This window comes from Ambystoma mexicanum, chromosome 11, assembly GCF_040938575.1.
Source record: "Ambystoma mexicanum isolate Mex_15411 chromosome 11, UKY_AmexF1_1, whole genome shotgun sequence".
NCBI classification, from domain to species: Eukaryota; Metazoa; Chordata; class Amphibia; order Caudata; family Ambystomatidae; genus Ambystoma; species Ambystoma mexicanum.
In genome coordinates this window covers 1,310,471,586-1,310,497,114 of record NC_090934.1, presented here as the reverse complement: position 1 = coordinate 1,310,497,114, position 25,529 = coordinate 1,310,471,586, and the positions used below count along the sequence as shown (strand labels likewise).

Sequence of the window (25,529 nt, the reverse complement as noted above, 5' to 3'; positions counted from 1 at the left end):
AGCGTGTTCTGCTGTTTGGGTGTGGTTTAAATAGTCTCAGGTAAAGTAGTCCAGGTAAAATATTCCCAGGCCTGCCACATCCAAAAGATTAGACCGCATGGCTCAGTTCCTTGTAACTGAGCTATGTGTGTGCCTCCATGTTGTCTGAACCCCCCCAAGTTAAATAGTCCCAAGTGAATAGTCCCATTCTAATGTTGGTCTTCATGATGGTTATGAGCCTGGCGCCAAAGGCGCCAGGACTGACTCCAAGAGTGTCTCGGATAAGGTTTTAAGGCCTTTGACCTGGCCCTAACTGGAAGGCTGACTTGCCAGTGGGGGCCAGGGTTAAGGGTCATGACATATCGGTACTCCACAAAGTACACGCTCTTCTCTTTGCTGGTTGAACTGTTCAGTATACGTCACATACTTTGGTTCATACTTTCAGGTAATGTAGACGGGGCAGTTGGAGTAGGGGTACTTGGCTCCTCCTCTACACCATCTTCAGAATGTCTTGAGCCCTCACCTCGGGGGGCGAGCTATTTCCCAAGGATGCATTCAGTACAGCCCTGATGAACTGTAGCTTTTGAGATGGTGTCATATGGGACTTCTTGTAATTGAGGGAGACGCCCAGTCTGTCTGTGAAGAGAGTGGGAGGTGACGTTGAGATGATACAGGACTTGTTCAGGAGAACGCGCCATGATCAGCCAATCGTCCAGGTAGGGGTAGACGTGAATCCCCCTCTCCCGAGACTTGCTGCCACCATCGCCATCAGTTTGGTGAAAACCCTTGGGTGGATGTCAGCCCGAATGGCAGAATTCAAAACTGACCATGAGGACCACCAACAGCGAACCTCAGGTACCTTCTGTGCTTGAGATGGTTTGGCACATGAAAATAAGCATGCTGAAGGTCTAATGACACCATCCAATCCTGGAGTTGGAGCCTGAAGTATCGGAGAAAGTGTCACCATCTAGACCTTGTCCTTCCGGAGGAACTTGTTCAAGATGGGTCTCAGTTCTCCATCCTTTTTGGGGGATTAGGAAATATGGAGAATACCATCCTTTGTTCTTCTCTGCTACAGGTACCAGCTCTATAGCACCTTTCTCTAGCAGGGCCAAAATTTCCTGCACAAGTAACGGATCTGGAACCTTCAAAGAATGGCTCCCTGATGGATGGTTACAAGGTCTCTGAATGAAGAGGAGGCAGTAACCGTGGGCTATGGTTTCTAACGCCTAAGCATCTGAAGTAATGCCTCGCCATTCTTTCAGATGCATAGGCAGTCTGCCTCCCACAGGGGTGTCATGACTCAAGACCTCAGAGAGTTTGAGGCGGCTGAAGCAGTGGCGGTTGGTAAAGATGCCACTGCTTGAGCTGACTTTTCACCTCTCCCTCGTCCACCATGAGGGAATCTTCTTTGGCCTCTTAGACCAGCCATTCCTCTCCCTCTTCCAACCAAGGAGTTGTAGTGAAAGGATCTACCCCTCCAAGACTTTCCACAAGGGTGAAAAGGCTGAGGCTGCCTAATAACAGCACCCTAAGACTTGAGTGTGGTCTTTCGAGGTCTGCACCTTCTCAAGGATTTTGTCAGCCTTGCTGCCAAAAAGATGAGACCCGTCAAAAGGCCTGTTAAGGAGTCTAGACTGCACATCAGGTGAAAATCCAGATTTCCTTAACCGTGCAAATCTGTGAATTACGGTGCTTGCTGCCATGGCTCAGCTGATGCAGTCAGCAGAATCCAAACCAGACTGAAGAGGCTCACAGATGGCTTCCTTGCCATCCTTAAAGGAATGGTTCGGTAACATTATTGCCCCTACGGGTCGGTCATGTGTTTTTAAGCCTAAGTCGCTCGATTTTAGAAAACTTTCCTATGGACCTTACCCGAGTTTTCGTTTATTAAACGCACGCGAAAACAGGCATCAGGGAGCTGCCATTTTGTGATCATCCTATCATTTCCCCCATCGTCCTGGCTGACCTGCTTTTGCGGCACTAAATCATATCCCTCGCCCCTGAGCCTGTCATCAGCAGATGCGTACCGCCCATTTCACAACGCCAAAGCATGTCTCGTGTCAACATTCGCTGCGCTTCAGCTAATGACGTGTCGCCATGGAAATGGCAGGACGCCTCTTTCCTCAATAAGTATAAACAGACCGTTTCACAACACACAGCAGCAGATTTTCGATTCCATTCCTCTCTCTGTGTTACTTTGAATATTCTGTGACTCGTTTGTGTTCTGGTCAGCTACCTTCGTTGCTTGTTGCCCGTGTGAACAGGTACCAGTACCACCGCTATAAATTATTTTAGTTTGTTTAACACACAATGGCTACAATAATGCCCTACATGTACGAGCCAGAGTATACCGAGGAGGAACTACTGGAAAGGGAAACACACGAAAAAGATGCGTCTTCGGACGGCAGTTGGGAGGACGATTCAACAGCTGAAGAGCCTGGAACTAGTCGCATGGACGGTGTTGCCACCTGGTGCACATGCAATCGGTGCGAGCTAATGCCAACCGAGGATGAGAACTGCTGCTGCTGTGAAAACTCAGGATGCGTGGCCTACATTTCGGAAGGCGAGCCACGACTGCAATGCATCACCAAGCTGCCAGACTTCAGGGCAGCCTGCCTCACACGGTCCGTGTTGAGGATAATGATGGTGCTTATGCACGAACTTCACACAACTGTTCATCATCGTAATCCGAGTAACGAGTAAGTATACTCTGCTTGTCATGCCACTCCCATTTCATGGTCTTCTACTATATCCAAAATTACATATGCATATCATTGTAACGCATGAAAGTCGTTCAATAGTGTGCAGTGGCTAGATAGCTTTTGTCCGAGCAGAATGCCATTAGTTACAAGAATTGTCATAGACAATAAATGTTAATTAAACTTATCTTGGTCATTTAAAAACAGTTTGTTTCATTCCTTTACACAGGTGGTACAGGCTGGTGGCCTATCGTTCCTTTACATGATGGCTTCACGGGAGGCTTGGACACCGCGTTCGAAGAGTAATACCCGCCTTTGCCGTTCGTGCCATAAGAGAAACGTTCCCGAGTGACAGCGGTCAGTACAGGGGATTTTCTCTCACTGTGCTGCAACCTGACCTGTACAATGTGTAAAGTCTTGTATTTTTGTGTCATCAAAATAAGACACAAAATAAAACACCACATATATTTTAACAACGGTTGTTTCGATTTTTTAAATGAATCAAGTGTGTCTCCATTCAAGGACGGACGTCAGACATCTGTGCTCCGAATGGGTGAAGGTCAGGTCGCTGTGAAGCTGGGTGGTCACTATCTAAGCTAACATAATATATTCTCAACAATGCATGCAGGTATTGAGGACACGTTTGTGGAGATGAAAGGGGGTACAAAAATGGATGCCCCGTGTCCTGCTCAGTGGTCCCAGCTACGCAAATGTCAACCAAAGTTAACATCACATAAGGGCAAGGGGCAAACCCACTACTGGAGGCACTTGGTCAGAGTTTCTCCTGAGAAGTAAAGGATGAGAGGGGCCTGATGGCCCCTCGCTCCCACACACGTGCCTGCATGCCCACCGGCCCAGCCATCCCACCCCCCTCTATCAAAGGCGGTTCGCACCCGGGGATGAGCGCTGGCACGGGGGGCTGTCTCATGCGCAAACGGCCAAGGTGCCAAACAACATGTACACTTCAAAAGGTATCCCACTCCCAGGGGCCATCGCTCACATGGCCTCCACAAACCCTGTGTCTCCAGGCAGGCCGCCCCCCTGCAAACCACATAATACCACGACATACACACGTCATTCATTCACAAACACACCCCTGTTTCTCATACTTTATAAACCACTTGATATGTCTCATGAGAACATCTTTGTGCTTTGCAAGTCAACTCCTGAACCTTCTACCCGAGAAGCACTGAGATCTATGCTAATCTGCTCGTCGTCGTGCTATCTGTGACCTCTTCGAGCAAACTCGTCAGTGTGCAACCTGTGGCCATCTACCTGTTCTCCTGCAACATACTGCTCGGCCTGCTGAATCCAACTGTTTGTTGGTCAAGGTAAGGCCATGTATCCTAGTCATATTTCGGTCATTTTTACATTTCTATCTATTTGCAATTACAGTATCCAATAGAGCTATGGGCATTGGTCTCATTGCGATTGACTTGAGTTTCAATTGTTATGCTATCAATAGATCTATTTATTTTCATCTGTGTCAATTGTCATCGAATTGCATCCTTCAGGGGTCCAGTCTATAATGTAAGCATGTTTCCTTTTCGTGCAAGACAGAACATCCAAGGGACGAGTCACATGTTCAGAGTTTAGTCACATAATTAAAAAAATATCTGTAATTTATGCAAATACTAAGCCGCACATGATGAACTGGTATAGTTCCGGCGACCAAAACAAACCTTGCATTGAGCATGGTATGGTTCATTTACTTTTTTATGACATTTTTATTCATCAAGGTTTTATAATCTTGATATTCACTTTTCAGAATTTTCAACAATGCCTGCCTGTTCGATTAGCGGTTGCCCTTCGAAGACCCATGCTAAATCTGAAGGCACTACAATGCATGTTGATCGAATAAGAAAACTGTTGATCGAATAAGAGAATGGGTCAGACATTGCAGATATCCACTGGATGAGCTGGAAAGTAGAGTCGAAAAAGTCTTAGAGGACAAGAGATGTGATCGATACCGCATCTGCAGCCGGCACTTTTCCTCGAACATGTACGCCACATCTTGGGTAACAAAGAAGAATAAACGGCGAACGACACGAAAATTGCTCGCAAACGCTATTCCAACACTATTCGTCCACATTCCGCCACTGGTGAGTCAAGTGTCCGGATTTAGCTTTAGGCCTTGCGGTAGTGTGTAGGTACCCGAATGGATTAATTGATATTTTAGGTGTTGTGTCCCTTGTAATACTCCCTTGTAATACTTTCGATATTGATATGATTGTATAGCTTTTTGAATAATGACATTTATCAATAAATTATTTTTCGATTTTATAACCCCCAAAGGAAATATATTTATGGGCACATGGAACTGTACTATATTGCGCATTTTTAATAGCATTATTCTCAAGTATTCTGTCAGTTTACATGGCAATTTTTTAATATTTGCATTTCTTCATCAAACAATAATTTACCTTTACAACTGCTTGACTATCCACTGAATCTGAAGCAAGAACATTCTACATCCGTGATGTGCCTGCAGTTATCAACCACTTCTAGCGCGTATCAGGTAATCATACTTGGCTATTCCGCTACAGACTTGTTTTATGCATGTCAAGTAATGGTTTTTATGAATCGTGTGATTATTTTACCAATTGTTTGGTTAGTGCTTTCCAATTGATATACACCTTAGTTGTCGTCCCCTGGTGTTTGTTTTCAGTTATAATTAGTGTTATCCATACTAATGCAAGTACTGTCTTTCAGGGAGATGCTGAAGCGTCCACCACATTGAAAACAGCCCTAGATGTTCTTCAGCAGCACGAGGTATGGATACTGACAGCTCCATCGACCGTAATCATCAGGACTGGAACACTTGTCGTTTGATTGTTCTACACCATGTTTCATTCGTGGTTAGCCATTGATTGTACCTGTGCGGTCGACCCCAAGTGTGTGTTGTGTTTTCAATATTGTAATCCTTACTAATGCAAATACTATGTCTCAGGCAGTTGTTGAAGCGTCAACCCAGGCACTTGATGTGGAGCCTAACATTCAAGTAATTCCAGGGGAAGCGGGACCATGCGGATACGAATCGGCGCAACAGCTTTCGGAAGGGCGCACCACATTTACAACATCCATAGATATTCTTCAGCAGCACGAGGTATGGCTACTGACAGCTCCATCGAGCGTGATCATATAACGTGATTCCATTTGCTATACTTTCTTCCCTATTAACGCAAGTACTGTGTTTCAGGGAGACGATGGAGCTTCAACTACAATCACAAGATCCCATTTAGATGATGCAGATGTAAAGAAATCGGAGAAATAAGTCGATTAAATCTGATCATATTTAAATATTCCTTGATTCTTTTAGACAATGCAACATTTGTGGTTATCCCTTTATATGTACCTGTGCCGTCGACCCCAAGTGTGTGTTATGTTTACAATATTGAAAACCATACTAACGCAAGTACTGTGTTTCAGGGAGTTGCTGATGCCTCCTCTTCAATACAATCATTCGTGGCAGTCCATGCAGAGCCAGCGGTATGGATACTGACAGCTCCATCGAACTAGGTCATCAGGGCTCGAATACTTGTCGTTTGATTGTTCCACACAATGTTTAAATCGTGTTTGGCTATTGAGATGTACCTGTGTGTTCGTCCTCACGTGTGTTTTATGCTAACAATATTTTGATACACAGTAATGAAAATACTATGTTTCAGGGAGTCGATGGAGCCTCATTCCGTGCTGTCTATGCGGATACAGAAAATACAGTCGTTGCAGCGCAAGAGGAAGGGGAGACATGCGGATACGAATCGGAGCAACAGCGTGCAGATGTTGAAGTTCGAGTCAAAAAAGTTGCAAAGAAAAGAAACAAAAATAAGGTTAGTTACAAACAGTTCATAACTTTAGACATTTTTTGTGCTGGGGACTATTTTATGTTTTTTTTCCAGTCAATTGCACTATACTTTATCTTGTGTTTAAACTGAACATCCCTTTTCCAATCTATCCTCTAATTACCCGTGGGTGTCCGAACTATACATACACAGAGAGTGAAGCGAATGTGAGATGTTGCTTGCCAGACCATTTACACTATGGAGGAACTATTAATTCAGACGCCACGTGTTGAGATTAGAGATGCTCATGTCCAATGGCCAGAACATGAAATGAATGTGTCTGGAGAATCCAGCAAAGTTGTATTGGACCATTGCTACAGTGCGACCGCACCACCACAACAACATGATACTGGATGTATTGAAGATAGCGCTGAAGTAGTGGCAGATCAATTCACACAATCTACACCCGCCAAGAAATTGCCACCAAAAAAGCTGTCGACATTGTTGTGTTCTCCCATCAATGTGAAGTAGCAGATGTTGAAATGACAGAGAATGAACCAGCAGCAGCATTCACCGACGCATCAGAACTTGATAGCAGCGATATTTCTTTCAAATATGGCGATATGTCCTCAACGTCACAGGCCGAAACAACTTTGACGCCGGATGACAGTCTAATGAAAGAGGGCAAATACATAGTATTCGACAGTTGTTTGATGAATATTATAAGTATGCTGAAATGTGGGCATTCCGTTAGAGGGAAAGTATGTGGGAAGCCATTGATTCATGTCACTCGTCAAAAAAAAGGCAGTAACGTCAAAATAAATGCCGCCTGTAGATTAAATCATACGTTCTCATGGTCTGCACAACCGATGCTGGGGAAACTGCCAGCAGGCAATTTACTGCGTGCAGCTGCATCACTTTTTAGTGGGTCCAGTTTTAGAAAATTAGAGCCTTTCTTTCAGTTTGTGGGACTCCATTTCATTTAAAAAACGCAGTACTACAAATACCAACATGATTATCTGTTTCCGGCCATTAGTGATGCTTGGAAAATTGAACAATTGTCTCTAGCAAGTACATTCGAAGACAAACGATTCAGGCTAGCCGGCGATGGACAGTGCGACATCCCTGGATTTTCTGCCAAGTACTGCACCTACCACTTTCAGGACATGGATAGTAAGAAAATTGTGAGTTCGGTGGTCGTGCAGTTAACACAATGTACATCCTCAGTGGCCATGGAGAAACTAGGATTTATAAAATCAGTGGAATATTTACAATCGAGGGGAATGCACATCGACATCATAGCCACGGACAGACACGTTTCAATTGCCAAGACAATGAGAGAGCAGTTCCCACATATTAAACATCAATTTGACGTATGGCATCTTGCTAAATCAATCAATCAATAAGAAAATCTCGGCTGCAGGGGAAAAAAAAAGGTTTGGAAAGTATTTCAGAGTGGTCCCAGTCTATCAGCAACCATCTTTGGTGGAGCTCCAAAACTTGTGAAGGGTCAGTGGAAAAACTACTTGAAAAATGGTGGTCACTGATGCACCACTGTACCAACGTGCACCGCTGGTTCCATCTTCACCGACACACAAAGCCATTGAGAAGATTGTTTTTTCGATAAAACTCTATCAAGAGATTTGAGGGGACTGACAGAATTCTGTTACACAGGAGGTTTGGAGGTGTTGCACAATATGTGCCTAAAGTACAGGCCAAAGCGCTTGCATTTCAGCATACAGGGCATGAGACATAGAACTCTACTTGCCGTCTTGGCCCATAACGAGAATCTCGGCCGTGAACAATCTAGGACTACGGGTAATGTAAGGATGCCTCGCTACACTAAGGCCTTTTCAAAAAGAAGAAAGCAATGGGTGATCAAACCAGTCTATGAGGAAATGGAGTTCGACTTTGTCAAAAGCTTTATTGTTGCTGTATTAGAGAAGCACAGATATGGAATTTTGAACATTTCTGTGCAGAGCACTGATCCATTGCCACCAAACATTGCCACTGTGCCATGTCCACCCAAAGGAGAGCTGGTTGTGAAGTACAAATCCCGGTTTAAATAATTGTAATACGATTGTCTTTTTGTACATAAATGTTATTGTACAGTGTATATACAAAGTATGCTAACCTTAACCCCTCCCTTCACCATCCTGGGTGGCGAACAACCTGGGTGTCATCTTTGAATTCTCTCTATATTCACCTCATATTTCTGACCTTGTCTATATGTGTATGTATATATTTTTGTTGATGCAACTAATTTTCGCAATCTCATGTAAATGCTGCGCACTGTTAACCGAGGGGAGGCTTACGAAACAAACAATAAATCTCACTTTCAACTCAACTCCTCGGGTACTTTATACTTTCCCTGACCTTCCCCAAAAAATTAAAAGTCTGAATACTTATGGTTCTTTGGGGCTGCAAAGCTCGCAGACAACGAGGACAAAATTGGGGGCCTTAGAATGCGCCAAGCGAGCTGTTGTAGATGGGAGAGAAGCCAGTTCGCAATTTGCACATTGAGGCGCAGTACATAGATGATCCGAAGCTTCAAGTTCTCACAGATGGCTTTACTACGGGATGTTGCAAAGAAAGAATGTATGCTCAGTCAGCGGCTTTGATTTTTGTTTTTTTGACCTTGAGAGACAGGGACCATGCCGAAAGAACTTAATTTGTAAGGGGGGGGGGGTGCAATAACGTAAGAGACGATAAGGCAGAAATTTCTGAAACTAGATCGAGTTTCATGTTAGTTCAGTATACGAAAAATCGTTGTCAAGAGCACAGTGGGATTTACAGACTGCATTACGCAGAGACACAATGGAAATTGCAAATATAATGTAAGTAACTCTTTAGACGCTTTTATACCGGAATGTAGAATTAATGAATGGATGCATAAATGAATGAATGAAGAGCTAGGAAAACGTTTGTGGGATCGTTCTTGTAGCGGGCACATGGGCATGCAGGTCCACATTCCACACGCATGTAGACAAACATTCGTTTCTCATTGTGTGCTAACCTCGATTTATTTAGTTACTTTTCACATTGATTTTAGAGACGAACATACTCCATTGCACTATCCTTGAAAGCAAATAGTTTCAGCTCGGCCGTAATAAATAAAATGAATAATATTAATAAAGATCGGCTGGCGAGAATAATTATAATTTTTATGTTTTCAAAACAGGTATGTCGTTCCCTACTGCGACTGCCACCAGTTTCAGACCCCATCTGACGGCTTCTTCAACCGCCAGCTGCAGCTTCTTGTCAACAACTGCACCACTTTTACAATCTTATGGGACGATCGCCAAGGGCCCATATGCCCTTACGCGGTACTCGCGGCAAGAAGCAACATATCAACCTTTACGCTGGCCTAATGCCTACTTGATGGAACAGCCTTGCGGTTCACCGTGCGACCAAAGTGCTTCTTTTAACGAAAACCAACACCCTTTGTACCATAAAGGAATAGCGCGTGACTCACGATAAAACGGAACAGTTTTTGCAGATAGAGATAAAAGAAAATCAATGGCATTCCGAGTTAATATGGCAATTGCTGAATATTCTATAAACATTTAATGTCAAATAAATGTACTTTACCAAATGCACCGTGTTGCTGTTTGATTTTAAAGTACAGTTTCATATTCCGAATTGTGGCGCGCTGTGTGTGAGTTGATCTGTGTTGGTTTCCGGGTTCTATGTGAAGTCGCGTAAAAGACGACTGGGCGCGTTTGCCTACGCAGCACAGAAACGTCATGGAGAGAGGCGGGGAATATGAATGTTTTGATAATGTCAGGCTCAGGGGCTGGGGATATGATTTAGTGCCGCAAAAGCAGGTCAGCCATGGCGATGCGGCAAGTGATAGGATTATCACAAAATGGCAGCTCCCTGATGCCTGTTTTCGCGTGCGTTTAATGGATGAAAACTCGGGTAAGGTCCATAGGAAATTTTTCTAAAATCGAGCGACTTAGGCTTAAAAACACATGGCCGACCCGTAGGGGCAATACAATTTTTTTACCGAACCATTCCTTTAACAATGGAAGAAGAACAAGTTACTTACCAACTGATAACGTACTTTCGACTGGATGTTCTTCCAACGTATTCCTCATCTTAGATGTATTCCATCCAGCTTTAGCTGCTACAGAAATGTTTTCTCGGCAGAGGGCGCTTTGCGTCGATGTCGTCGAATCGAAGTCCCTTGAAGGCTTCCGTCGAGGGCGACGTCATCGGGTATACAAGTAGCACGCATGGCACCCATTGATCTCAGTTCTGTTTTTCCCCCTCTTGCTCGGTTGTACAGATAGTGTAGGTAGCTAGGTGTCAGCCTTGCGAGAGTTTAAGTGGCAATAACCCGGAAAATCTACAGAGGGGTAGGATGGGAAGGCGATGAGGAATACGTTGGAGGAACATCCAGTCGAAAGAACGTTAACAGTTGGTAAGTAACTTGTTCTTCGAATGGACTGTGTGCTCCAACGTATTCCTCATCTTAGATAGACTACCAAAGCAATGTAGAAAACTCTCTGGAGGAGGGAGTAGATTTTTAATATTATCTAGCCAAATATAGCACTGCTTTACCAAAAGCAAGCTCTTTAGACTGGGAAGCATCCAGACTATAGAATTTAGAAAAAGTGTGCAGCGATGACCAAGTTGCATCTTCACAAATAGATTTTATGGGAACACCTCTTAGAAGGGCTGTCGAAGAAGCTATGCCTCTGGTAGAATGGGCCCTTAAGCCTTCTGGTGGATCTTTGCCTGCCAATCTGTAGCATTCTGAAATGCAAAGCACAATCCAACTTGATATGGTTTGTTTTGACACCGATTGAGCCAATTTCCTTCCGGTGTAGCCAATGAAAAGTTGATTATCCACTCTAAGCTTGGAAAGCCTAGAAATGTAAAAGCTTAAAGTTCTTCTCGGGTCCAGCCTGTGAAATCTTTCCTTCTCCTTACTGGGAGGAGGTGGAGGATAGAACGCGGACAGAATAATGTTCTGATTTAAATGTAAATCAGGCACACCTTTAGGTTAAAAAAAGAGGGTTTAACCCTCAATACCACTCTGTCCCTGTGGAACACAGTATAGGGTGGCCCAGAAGACAGTGCGTGCAATTCGCTCACTCTTCGTGCAGATGTTAAAGCAACCAGGAAAGCAGTTTTCAACGTTATTAATCTTAATGGAGAAGTGTGCAAGAGTTCCAAAGGGGCACACATTAAAACCTTTAGAACCAGATTAAGGTCCCAAACTGGGACTTGGACAGGAGAAGGAGGGAACACATTGGTGAGTCCCTTTAAGAATTGTATTATCAAAGGAATTGTAAAGTAGGAACATTCTTCCGAAGAGCGCTTGAAAATGGAAAGCACTGCAAGATAACCTTTAATGGTCCCAACATTGAGGCTTCTATGTGCCAGGGGCAAGAGGAAGGACAACACTTCCGGGATAGAACACAGAAAAGGATCAACATTCTTTTCCCTGCACCAGTTGCAAAACTTCTTCCAACAGCAACGGTATAGAGATTTTGTTGCTGGCCTTTTTGCCGAAAGCAACACCTCCATGACGTCAGCTGGAAGGTCCCAATCCTTGAATCTCAGCCTTTCAAATACTAAGCATGAAGGTTGAGAGTCCTGACCTCTGGATGGAGAACCTGGCCCTCCTTTTGTGAGAGAAGGTCCTCTCTCTGTGGAAGACGTAACAGAGGGCAGATGGACATGTCTAGAAGGTCCGGATACCACGTTCTCCTGGCCCAATCCGGGGCAATTAGGATCATGCGGTTTCCGAACGGTCTCAATCTCCTGATGACTTGGGGAATGACGGGAATCGGAGGGAACACGTATAGCAGTGGGAAGTTCCACTCCACCACAAATGCGTCCCCTATTGCTCCTCTCGGGGGAAATTCCCTTGAGCAATACTTATCGCACTTCTGGTTGATTCCGGTCGAAAACAAGTCTACCGGAGGGGTTCCCCAAAGGGTGAAGATCTGCTGAAGGACTTCCTGAGCCAGTTCCCACTCGTGGGACACTGTACTCTGCCTGCTCAGAGCGTCCGCCGTCATATTCTCCTCTCTGGCTAGATGAACTGCCGTTAAGGAGATTTCTTCTTCAATTGCCCAATACCAGAGCCGCATTGCTTATCTGCACAGAGGTAGTGACCCTACACCTCCTCTTTTGTTTAGGTAATGCATGGCCACTGTGCTGTCCGTCATGATCAGGAAATGTTTTCCTCTGACAGATGGCAGAAAAGCCTTCAGCGCTAGTCTAATTGCTCTCAGCTCTAAAAGGTTGCCGTGCCGTTTGGATTCCGATGGAGACCAACGACCGCTGACTGTCAGATTGTTGGCATGAGCTCCCCACCCCATGAGTGAGGTGTCCGTCACTACTGTAATCTCCGGCCATGGTTGCCAAAAATGTTCTCCTTTTAGGATGTTCTCTGTGAAAGTCCACCACAGAAGATCCTAGCAAACCTTTTTCGGAATTTGAAGAAGATCCGTCATTTGACCTGAAAATTGGGACCATTGAGTGTTTAGAGCCCATTGAAGGGATCTCATCCTCAGGCGTGCTTCTGGCACTAGGAAAATGCAGATGCCATGAGGTGAGCAACCTCGAGAATTCATAGGCCTAGATATTTTGGGCATTTTTGAATTTGGAAACCATCTGAAGAATGTCTTGAGCTCTCGACTTGGGAGGTGAGCTCTTTCCCAAGGATGTGTCTAATACAGCCCCTATGTACTGGAGCTGTTGGGAAGGTGTCATATCTGACTTCTTGAAATTGAGGGAGAAGCCCAGTCTGTGGAGGAAGTGGCAGGTGACTTTCAGGTGATCCAGTGCCTGTTCGGCAGAACGTGCTCTGATCATCCTATTTGCTAGGTAGGGGTAGACGTGAATCCCCCCCTCTCCTGAGGTGCGCTGCCACTACTACCATCAGTTTGGTGAAGACCCTTGGGCGGAGGTCAATCCGAATGCCAGGACTCGAAACTGATAGTGTGAGTCACCAACTACAAACCTCAGGTATTTTCTGTGCTTGTAATGCTCACCTGACTCCCACGGAGGCGCTGGCCTGGTTTGCGCTGCTGTGACCTCTTCTAAGGTGATGCGCAGGGTTCGGAAGACGGACTGGACCCCCAAATCTGGCTTGTCTGGCTCACAGAAGTATCCTTCTGTAGGCGAAAATAGGGGATTAACTGTCTGCAGGGTAATGTAATCGGCCTCCCACTTTCCCCTCTCACCCTCCTCGAAACCCTTCTGTGATTGCCCGTAGCGTCTCACCTTAGGGTCTGGAAGGACGAGCTCTCCATCCTGCTTCTGATGCAGGGGCGCGTTGGTATCCAGTTACTTCACTGGATTTTCGGATTGGTGAGAACCAAACTTGCTTGGCTTCCAGGTAAGTTTTTTGATAAGAGGTTCCCCTTGTGTCCATGCATTAATGTACTGATGCTAGTGTCTTTTTCCCCATAGGGGCCGGGGTACGGAATGCGGGGGAACAGGCACCGACCCGAGATGAGAGGTGAAATCCTTGTAGAAATCAGGTAAGTCTTTAATGAGCGTTTTTTGGTAATGTCTTTTCATTCGCTCATTAACGCTGTCTCTTTTTCCCCTTAGGGGCCGGGGTCCGGAAATGCCAGGATGCGGCGCGGACCCGAAATGAAGAGGGAATGAATCAGCAGGTGTAAGTCTTAACATGGAGATTTAGCTTTCCTTATTCCCTTCCCTCTCTCACCTTTTGTTCTTGCTTTTTTCTCCCTAGGCGCTGGGGCGTGACTGCGAATCCGGATGATCGCTGCTGAACATGGAGGCGCCCTGTAAAGGTGAGTGGAATGCGGCGCTGCAGCGATCGACGCGATGAGCTTTTAAATAAAAGACTTCCTTTTCAGGATTGTCGGCGAGATGTCTCCGGGATGCGGATTTAGCAGGTAAGGACTTTTCCTTCTTCTGTTCTCTTCTTCTCTTCCTTTGCAGGTGATCCAGGATGCTGGCAGGCGTGGCAGAAGTCAGGATGCAGGAGCAGACACGGTGAGCGTCCAGCTGCTAGATGCAGAACAACGCGAAGCACGTGTGGCTGTTCGGGTGGGGTTTAAATAGCCTTGGAAGAAGTTCCAGGTATGTATCCTTCCTCCAATAAGGTATGTATCCTTCCCCGACCACGCCCGGATGGTAAATTAGTCCCACAGGTAAAGTAGTTCCTTTCAGGCCTCAAGGAGGCCGGGATCCTGCAGCATGGTCTGCATCAGGTAAGTGCACCCAAGCACTCCCATAATGAGCCTGGCGCCTATGGCGCCAGGACTGATGTCTTTTATGAGCCTGGCGCCATAGGCGCCAGGACACTGTCCAAAGGGCCCCTATATGGGGTTGCTGGGTCTTTCCTTGGGGACTGGATGTCCGCTTTCGGGGACGCAGGGCTTGAACCGGCTCCCCGGGAGCGGGCATCATGACAGTGCTTGAGATGAATCGGCACATGAAAATAAGCATCCTGGAGGTCCAATGACACCAACCAATCCTGAAGTTGAAGGGCCTGAAGGATCTGAGAAAGAGCGACCATCTTGATCTTGTCCTTCCTGAGGAACTCGTTCAAGCCTCAAGTCCAAGATGGGTCTCAGTCCTCCGTCCTTTTTGGGAATCAAAAAAATATGGGGAGTACAATCCCTTGTTCCTTTCCGCTACAGGTACTGGTTCTATAGCACCTTAAAGGGTCTGGAAACTTCAAAAGAGTGTTTCCCTGGTGGATTGATTTGAGGTTGCTTTAGAAAAGGAAGGCAGTAACCTTGGGCTATTATTTCTAGAGCCCAAACATCAGAAGTAATGGTCCGCCATTCTTGCAGATGCTGCGACAGCCGGCCTCCCACAGGTGTCTTGTGATGCAAGTCCTCAAAGTGGTTTTGTGGTGGTTGCTGCGGCTGATGATGGTGAAGAGGCTGCAGCTGGGGCTGGCTTTGCACGTTTTCCTCGTCCATCACGAGTGGCTTTTTTCTGGCCTCTTTGACTGGCCATTCCTCTCACCTTTCCATATGAGGAGTAATAACGATAGGATCATCCCCTCCAAGATTGTCCTGATGCACGAAAAGGCTGAGGTTGCCTAATAGCAGCTCCTAAAGATTTGGCAGCCACTTTTGAGGTCTGCAACCTCTCAAGCTCTCGTCAGCCTTGTTGCCAAAAAGGTGAGATCTGTCAAAGGGCATGTTCAAAAGACGGTTTTGCACGTCTGGTGCGAAACCAGACTTCCGCAACCACGCAAATCTGTGCATTACTGTGCTAGTGGCCATGGACCTGCTCACACTATCTGCAGTATCCAATCCAGGCTGAAGGGATTCCTGCATAGCCTCCTTTCTATCTCGAACAATGGCTAAGAATCCTTCCCTTTCTTCCCCTTCTGGTATGTGCTGCGCCGCCATTACATAGTGTGTACGAAAATGTTGCCAAGGCACATGTGGAGTTGGCCGATTTGAACGCCATACTCCCAGCTGAAAATACCTTGCGCGCCCAACCATCCACACGCTTGTCGTCCCTATCCGGAGGGATGAAGGGTAAGCCACCTTATTTGAAGCTGTGGCTGCCTGGACCACCAGACTCTCAGGAGAAGGGTGTTTGGACAGATAGTCGGGGTCGCTACTGGAAGGGTGGTATTTTGAAGTGAGGGACTTATTCACCTGAGGAATAGAGTCCGGGGTCTCCCAGTTTTTGGCCACCCTATTTTGTAAGGCTACATGGAAGGGTAAAATCGGATCTTCGGTGGGACCATGACCCAATATATCGGTCAGATCATCCTGGATGAACTGAGTTGGTGGTCTAGTCCATCATAAATATTCAACCACCTTTTAGCTGCCTGTATGAGAGACTGGCATGTTCCCCTGGTTCTGGCCTGCCAAAATCTGTTTCAGTTGAAGTGTCAATTCGACTTGCATTAGGCAATTTTTCCACCAGATCTCTCATTCTGCTTTCCTCAGAAATAAGGCATTCTGGGACATTTGGGGTGCGATTTTCCAGGCCAAAAGGAACATCCTCCTCCTCAGACCTCTCTTGCTCTTAAAAAATTGAAGTTAAGGATTTAAAATATTCTTTCCTTGGAAGGGGTTTAAAAATGTTCTGGGAGAGTTGTAGCAGTAGAGACTGAAGGCTTTACAGCCTTTGCAGATTTTTCTTTTGCTGCTATTTTGACAGCTTCTGGCTGAATTGCAGCCTTTGAATCATTTGGCGCAGAGGGCTTTGGGGTCGACATCGACAATGGCATCGATGGCACCGACGAAATAGTGATTGTCGACGGAGCTGGCTTTGAGGGCGTTGAGGCGCTCTTCGAAGCCTCGCCATTTGAGCTGTGTCGGGTTCCAGGCACCATCGGTGACGTCGAACGGTCGACTCGACTGATCTTTTTCACTCTGGGTCCTGGAGGGTTGGCGATCTTTTCTCCTTCGATCACCCGGGCTCAAGGGCGCACGAGTGTCAGAACAGTAACGCTCCTGGCCAGCTTCCGAGGAAGGCGCGGACCGAGGCTTAGCCTTTTCAAACACCTCCATCATTTTAATTCTAAATGCTTCCCATTCTTTGGAGGAAGAATGTTTTGTGGGGCATTTCATTTTTTGGGGGGATTAGTCCGAGGACAAGATGGAAGGGGACCGGTGGCGTCTTTTTTCAGACTTTTTCGTCGAAGAGTGGTGTTAACCACTTTGGGACCTAGACCGATGCTTTTGCCTTTCACGTCGAGGAGATTTCACCTCACGGGACCTCGACTCGACGCTAGAGGCTTTTCGGTCAGGTTTTTGACCTATCTGCAGTTTCCATTCCTCTCTCGCAAGGCCTTCCCCATCATTGCCCGACACTTCGTACAGGCCTCCATGTCGTGGCCTTCACCAAGGCACCACAGACATCCTCGGTGCAGATCCGTGATGGACATTTTCGAACTGCAGGATTTACACTGTTTGAACCCCGAACGCAGGGTAGACGGGGGTCGACGACGAGGACATTCTCAAATATTGCTTCACAATAACTGCGTCACAGAACTACGCGAGGCACGCCGAGTCTCCGAAGCAACACGTACTTCGGAAAAACGGAACTCGGGACAATGGGCGCCACGCGTGCTACTTGAATACCCGATGTCAGCCTCGACTGAGGCCGTCAAGGGACTTCGACACAACGACATCGACGCACAGCGCCCTCTGCCGAGAACAAATTTCCGAAGCAGCTAAAGCTGGATGGAATACATCAAAGATGAGGAATACGTTGGAGGACACAATCCATTCGAAACAGTCTCTTTCCTCCCCTTTGGGAATACGCTCAGCCGCCATAGAAATGCAGTCTCAGAGTGTATGAAAACCTTGCCAAGGCACATGGGGAGCTGGCTGATTTAAGAGCCATGCTACCAGCAGAAAATACTTTTCTTGACCAGGCATCGACGCTTTTATCATTGCTATCCGGTGGGATGGTCGGATAAGCTGCCTGTTTCGATGTAGAGGTTGCTGCCTGCACCACCAGACTTTCTGGGGGTAGGGTGTTTCGATAAGTAGCTGGGGTCACTACTTGATGGGCGGCGCTTCCGTGTCTGGTTCTTATTTACTGCCGGACTTGACTCCTGTGCTTCCCAATTGGCACTTACTCTCTTCCGAAGGGCAATATGAAAAGGTAAGATGGTATCCTTTTGAGGACCCTTATCTAGGATATATGTATGGTCATCCTGCTCAAAAGGGAGAACAGGTCTGCTCCATGTCAGGTAATCCACTACCTTGGTCATCAACTTCCTGTAAGAAGCATCTGCATGCTCTTCTGACTCAGGATTTCCAAATTCCAATTCCGCGGACTGTCTGCAAATGTTCATATAGGTCTTTCAGTCCGGATTCCTCCGATATGAAACTATCAGCGACATTTGGTGTGCCATACTGCAAACCAAAGGGCGCATTATTATCAGATGGCTCATTATCCTCATAAATAGGAGGTCAGAGATTTAAAGAAATCCTTTCTTGGTAAAGGAGTGAAGGTTTTCTGTATCTCGGGTAAAGGCGTCGAAGGGTTTGAATATTTTGAGCCCGATGCTCGAGGAGTGGTCGATGTCTTCAATGAAGACGTGTTCGAAGTTGATGGCAACGGAGGCTTCGATGGCGCCACTGGCATCGATGGAGCCGCTGGTGTCAACGACCTTGACCCGTCTTTCGTCTTATGACTCAAAGGATACCTCAATGATTTCTCATCGTGTCGAGGCATCGACGGCTCTCGATGGGGATCTGGCATTTGTTCTGGGCTCGAGGGCATGTGTTTTCCGGATTTGGCTCAAGCCCTTTCCTTATCGGCTTCAGAACGTGTGGTAGAAGCATGGCCTGCCTGTTTCGAGGGTTTATGGCTCTCAAATATCTTAAGCATTTCTTGCCTGAATGCTTCCCATTCGGCTGGAGTGGAGGCCTTAGTGGGACAGGATGCAGCCCTCTAAGGAGAGGAGTCGGACGAGGACATTGAAGTAGGCGATTTATGATGCCTCTTCTTCGACTTCCTTGACAATGATGATTGGTGGGAACTACTAAGTGATCTGGACCTTTTTGCCTTCTTTCTTCAAAGAGAGTCGCCTCTCGCTTAAGGAGAAGAAGGTTTCTTCGAAGGAGTAGTCGACGGGAATTTCTTAGGAAATCAACATACCGCCAATTTCCCCTTACACTCCTTCAGAGCTTTTCCAGTCATTGATTGACATTTTGCACAGGCCATGGTCTTGTGATCCTCACCGAGACACTACAAGCATACTCAATGCAGATAAGTCAGCGACATCTTGGCATCGCAGTCTTGAAACTTTTTTAATCCGGTCTTTGGGGTAGTCGGTGTCGATGACGAAGACATTTTCAGATATCTTGAGGAAATTACTGAAGCGTGCATTAGTTATTGAAGCGTAAGGCGTAAGTTTACTCTGAAAAACGGAACTGAAGCCAACGGGTGCTGCGCATGCTATACAGGCCTGTGATGACGTCATCCTCGAGACGGAGGCCCTCGAGGGACATCAAGTCGACTGCATCGACGCACAGTGCCCTCTGCCAAAAAAACATTCCAAAACAGCTGAAGCTGGCCAGTGGAGATTTCAAAGCAGAGGAATACGTGGGAGAACACAATACAAAAGTGCAATACTGTTTTTAGTTATTACATTTGTAGTCAAGTGGTGTTCTCAAAGGGTAGTTTTGTGAGTGGATTTTTCAGAATGTGGTTCTGTATGAAATCATGTTCAGGTTAAGATGATTGTGTAGAGTAGTGTTTGAGTAATGATGTGAAATGCTAGCCAATTCCCAGCTGAAACTCCCTTTAATGCCACAAATAAATCGAAAAGCCTAGGTTTTCCAAAATGTACACCACCATTAAATATGTGTTTTTGATTCCTTTTATGCATTACTGCCTTGTATACAATACTTATAAACGGTTGCTTCTAATCTCATTGACTACTGGTACTTACAGAGTTTCGTTTGTGCGAATTTATGCTGAATGGCTCAAAAATGCAAACAGTATTTCCATAAGATGCTGCAATCTAAAACATAATTGAAAAAACAAAAAACATAAGTTAGAATGTTTGGAATATTGTACAGAGGATGAACAGTGAAGTATAACATTGCGCTTTGTTAGTCAGGATTTTCAGTTTTGCAAATAATACTTTAGAACACAACACTGTCGAAGTAATCACTCACAGGGAGTCTATGTGATTACTTACACGCCTCTGAACAACCTCACAGGAATATCCCCAAGTTTGTAGAAAGTGCAAATATGCGATGGGTGAAGACTCATGTAACACCACCAAGCCCCGTTACACCCAACTGTTCATCAATGTATCACCTTCATATTTGCATGTTCTACAAATAATACAGTCACATTGCAGTGATCTTTAGTCTGAGAAGGGTAATGTGCAGTTAACAAAAACGTCTCTATTACAATACCAACATTTCACGAGATGTTCAGTTACAATGTGCAATAAAGCATACAACATTCATAGTGAAGACATGAAATAGGATTCTTTCCATAACTTGAATAGAAATGACAGTGGGGTCCGCACAGAGGCTGTTGAAATTGCGAGATTCCAAAACCCGACACACTCGACTTAACTCAATTCCTATACAATTCATGTAGTCAAGCTACCACGCTTATTAAAACAATCTCACTGTTCTTCCTAATACATTTCTTCCCATGGCTAGGTTGGAAAATACCCGCTTGGGTCTTGATTCTTTCCTGCATGTGATTGTTTTCTTGGCATGCTCTCTGCGTGCATCTGGGTGAATGTTGATTCAAGGAATTTCTGATGGCACGTGACTGTTTGAGCACGGAATAATGGCGTGAGGGCTTGCTTGAACGAGTGTTTTACATCTGTCAGTCAGGGGATAGATAAAAGGATAAAAGGATGGCCCAACAAGCATTCCCAATATGTGCTTATGAATTTAGACTAATGGATACGCTTACCCAAAGCACACTGGACCTTAATGCATCTGATCTGAAACAAGCAACCAAACAGGTTTCCTATCCGGCCCTCCTGCTATGCCACCAACACCCTTCTGTTCTCCTTTTCTTGCAGAACTACATACAGTGAGGCCAACAAACATGGCAGAAGGGCCCTATACAAGACCACATTAACATTAGATATAATTGACTGCAGATTGAAGTGTGCATCATTAATACACGTTACTGTACAGTGGACTTCCATAAATGACCTTTCTGTGCACACATTTGTCAAGGTTTTTCTACTTAGGTGGTTTTATGTTTCACAGCAGCTGTAGGATTCTTGCACATCGCCAATATTTAAGAGGCTTATCTTGTGCCATCTGTTTGCTTGGCGACTTTCAACGTAAGCATGCTGAAATGGAAAACAGAATGTGTGTTACAGTGCTATTTTCATTATCATCACTTTACAATTTGGAAATGCCCTGTAGTGCAGAGACAACTATTCATTCCTTAAAAAGTGAAGTGGGGGTTTTGCTGCACTTTGGCAAGACACTCAGGATGTCTGCTGTGTCAAGGTATACACTACCCTCAAAGATGTGTGGAAATTATGCATGCTTTGGGGCAAATTGGCATTTTAAAAAAACGAAATCAAGCAATACCACTCGAAGAACTAGTTACTCTTACCTTGTAACGTTCTTTCGATGGGATGTTCCTCCGACGTATTCCTTATCTTAGATATAAATCCTTCAGCTTTGCTGGCCTCGGAAAATTTTTTCGCCAGAGGGCGCTGCGCGTCGATGATCGCCGAGTCGATGACCCTCGACGGCCTCCGTGCCGACGTCGACGTCATCCTGCCTATAAAAGCCGCGCGCAGCGTCCGTTGCTCAGTTCCGTTTTGTAGTCCCCAGTAATGTTTTTGGATTAGACTAATCACCTTGAAGGAGCATAGGCTGCAAACCCACAGGAAGTCATACTGCGGGGATGGATGGGAGGGTCGATAAGGAATACGTCGGAGGAACATCCCATCGAAAGAACGTTACAAGGTAAGAGTAACTAGTTCTTCGAAGGGATTGTGTCCTCCGACGTATTCCTTATCTTAGATAGACTCCCATAGCAGTGGTATTGTGACTGGAGGCGGGAGTAATAAAAGTTATGTTACCCTTCCAGAATGGACAGAGTGTAACACAGCCTTGCCGAATCTAGTTTCTTGACTAGAGGAGGAATCCAGGCTATAGAATTTGGTAAATGTATGTGCGGACGACCATGTGGCAGCCGCACATATATCTCGAATTGGCACCCCTCTTTGAAGGGCTGAGGATGTTGCGATACCCCTGGTAGAATGAGCCCTTAGATTTTGAGGAGGCTCCTTTCCTGCCAATTTGTAGCACTCCAGAATGGCTAAAATAATCCATCTGGAGATGGTTTGTTTTGTTATTGGAAGGCCCAACTTATGTCCTGCATAACCTACAAAGAGTTGGTCTGCTTGTCTGATCTTAGCCAATCTGCTGATATAGAAGCTCAAGGCTCGCTTAGGGTCCAGCCTGTGCAGTCTCTCTTCCTCCTTCCCCGGATGAGGAGGAGGGTAGAAAGAAGGTAATATAATCTTCTGAGTGATGTGAAACTCCGAGACTACCTTCGGGAGGAAGTTAGGCTTCACCTGAAGAACAACTTTGTCCTTGTAAAAGATTGTATGTGGAGGTTTACACGATAAGGCTTGCAACTCGCTAACCCTTCTAGCAGATGTCAATGCTATTAGCAAAACAGTTTTGAGGGTGAGAAGCTTCAATGAACAAGAGTGTAGTGGTTCAAAAGGGGCACCCTTTAGGAAGTTTAAAATTAGGTTTAAATCCCATAAGGGAACTTGAAAAGGTTTCGGGGGATAAACATTAGTTAATCCTTTTAGGTATTGTATTACCAATGGAATTTTGAAGTATGAAGGCTCCTCTGCAGTGCGCTTAAAGATTGATAGCGCTGCGAGATAGCCCTTAATTGTGCCAACCTGTAGGCCTGAATTAGCCAGGTAAAGTAAGAATGACAACACCATAGGTGTACCACAAGAAAAGGGTTCAATATTCTTTTCTCTGCACCAGCTGCAAAATTTGTTCCAACGGCAGCGGTATAGAGTTTTAGTTGCCGGCCTTCTGGCCGAAAGCAACACCTCCATAACATCATCCGGAAGGTCCCAATCCTTGTACCTCAACCTTTCAGACACCAAGCGTGAAGGTTGAGGGTCTTGATGGCTGGATGGAGAACCTGACCTTCCTTCTGCGAGAGAAGATCCTCTCTGTATGGCAGTCGAATTGGAGGGCAGATGGACATGTCTAGAAGGTCCGGGTACCACGTTCTCCTGGCCCAATCCGGGGCAATTAGGATCATGGTCTTCCGAAACCTTCTCAACCTCCTGATCATTTGAGGAATGACAGGGACCGGAGGGAACGCGTACAGAAGTGGGAACTCCCAGTCCACTACGAACGCATCTCCTAGAGCTCCTCTCGGGGGAAATTCCCTTGAGCAAAATCTGTCGCACTTCCTGTTGATACTGGTGGCGAACAGATCCACTTGAGGGGTTCCCCAAAGGGCGAAGATCTCTTGAAGGACTTCCTGAGCTATCTCCCACTCGTGAGAGACTGTGCTCTGCCTGCTCAGAGCGTCCGCTGTCAAGTTCTTCTCTCCGGCTAGGTGAATTGCCGATAGAGAGATTCCTTCCTGAATTGCCCAAAACCAGAGCTGCATCGCCTCTCTGCACAGTGGTAGTGAGCCTACGCCTCCTCTTTTGTTGAGGTAGTGCATGGCCACTGTATTGTCCGTCATTATTAGGACGTTTCTTCCCCGTACAGACGGCAGAAAAGCCTTCAGCGCTAGTCTGATGGCTCTCAGCTCCAACAGGTTGATATGTAGTCTGGACTCCGATGGAGACCAACGACCGCTGATGGTCAAGTCGTTGGCGTGAGCTCCCCACCCCGTGAGTGAGGCATCCGTGACTACTGTTATCTCCGGCCATGGTTGCCAAAACATTTCTCCTTTCAGGATGTTCTCCCGACAGGCCCACCACTGAAGGTCTCGGGCTACTTTGACCGGGATCCGAAGGAGATCTGTCATCCTTCCTGAGAACTGTGACCACTGAGTTCTCAGTGCCCACTGGAGGGATCTCATTCTCAGGCGAGCCTCCGGCACGAGGAATATGCAGGATGCCATGAGGCCTAGCAACCTCAGAAAGTCGTAGGCTGGGAGATATTGGGCATTCTGAAATCTGATGACCATCTGCAGAATATCTCGAGCCCTCACCTCTGGTGGCAAGGCTTTTCCCAGGGAAGTGTCCAGGACTGCTCCAATGAATTGGAGTCTCTGTGATGGTATCATCTGTGACTTCTTTAAATTGAGGGAGAAGCCCAGCTTGTGAAGGAAGTGGCAAACATAATCTAGTTGTCTCTGAGCCTGTTCCGAAGATACAGCTCTGATCAACCAATCGTCTAGGTAAGGGTAGACATGAATCCCTTCCCTCCTTAGACTTGCAGCCACAACCGACATTAGCTTGGTAAAGACCCTCGGGGCGGAGGTTAGCCCAAATGGCAGAACTCGAAATTGATAATGAGAGCTGCCAATTGCGAACCTCAGGTATCTCCTGTGCCTGGGATGGATCGGCACATGGAAATAAGCGTCCTGGAGGTCTAGAGATACCAACCAGTCCTGAAGCTGGAGGGCCTGAAGGATCTGAGAGAGAGTCACCATCTTGAACTTGTCCTTTCGGAGGAATTTGTTCAATTCCCGTAAGTCTAAGATGGGTCTCAGTCCTCCGTCCTTCTTCGGTATTATGAAGTAGGGGGAGTACCAACCCTTGTTCCTTTCCGCTACAGGTACCAGTTCTATGGCACCTTTCTCTAGCAGGTCTAAAACCTCCTGCAAGAGGAGCGGATCTGGAAGCTTCAAAGGGTTGTTCCCCGGTGGATGACTCTGAGGGATATGTAGGAAGGGCAGGCAGTAACCTTGGGCCACTGTCTCCAGAGCCCAAGCATCTGACGTAATAGCCTGCCATTCCGTCAGATGGTGAGTTAACCTGCCCCCTACTGGTGTTCTGTGAGGGGAGACCTCAGAGTGGTTTTGAAGCGGCTGATGCAGTTGCCGAAGGTAAAGTGGCTCCTGCTCCTGCGGGTGCGGCTTTCTTTCCCCTACCCCGTCCACCACGGGTAAATCTTCCTTGGCCTCTTTGAGCCGGTCGTCCCCTGCCCCTTCCATATGAGGAATAGTAACGAAAGGACCGTCCTCTCCACGATGATCCCGAAGGACGAAAGGTATTCTGACGGATAGCAGCTCCCAATGACTTGGCTGCTGCCTTGGACGTTTGCAGTTTCTCCAAACTGTCATCCGCCTTCTTTCCAAAGAGGGTAGAACCGTCAAAGGGCATATTCAAAAGCCTGGTCTGCACGTCAGAGGCAAAACCAGACTTCCTCAACCACGCATGCCTGCGGATTGTGGTACTTGCCGCCATGGCCCTGCTGATACTGTCAGCAGAATCTAGGCCAGTTTGTAGGGTCTCGCACATCGCATCTTTACCATCCCTGATGATGTTTAAAAATGCGTCCCTTTCCTCTCCTTCTTGGAGGCAGTCAGCCGCTGATGAAGCGCACTCCCAAAGGGTGTGGCTGAACCTAGCGAGCGTACAGGTCGCGTTAATAGACTTTAACGCCATGCTACAGGCAGAAAAAACCTTCTT

General features: G+C 46.3%; 1 protein-coding gene across 4 annotated transcripts in view; it reads right to left on the bottom strand.

Annotated features, from left to right (window-relative positions):
- Positions 1 to 25,529, bottom strand: part of DMXL2 (Dmx like 2) — a 2,950,233-nt gene that overhangs the window by 2,771,815 nt on the left and 152,889 nt on the right. For all 4 annotated transcript variants that reach the window (XR_011279824.1, XR_011279825.1, XM_069624807.1 and 1 more), the window contains exon 3: positions 19,848 to 19,919. Coding sequence is in view for 2 of the 4 variants with exons in the window: in XM_069624807.1 (XP_069480908.1) it covers positions 19,848 to 19,919 (72 nt within the window). In the remaining 2 variants the exon portion in view is untranslated. The remainder of the gene's footprint in view (positions 1 to 19,847; positions 19,920 to 25,529) is intronic.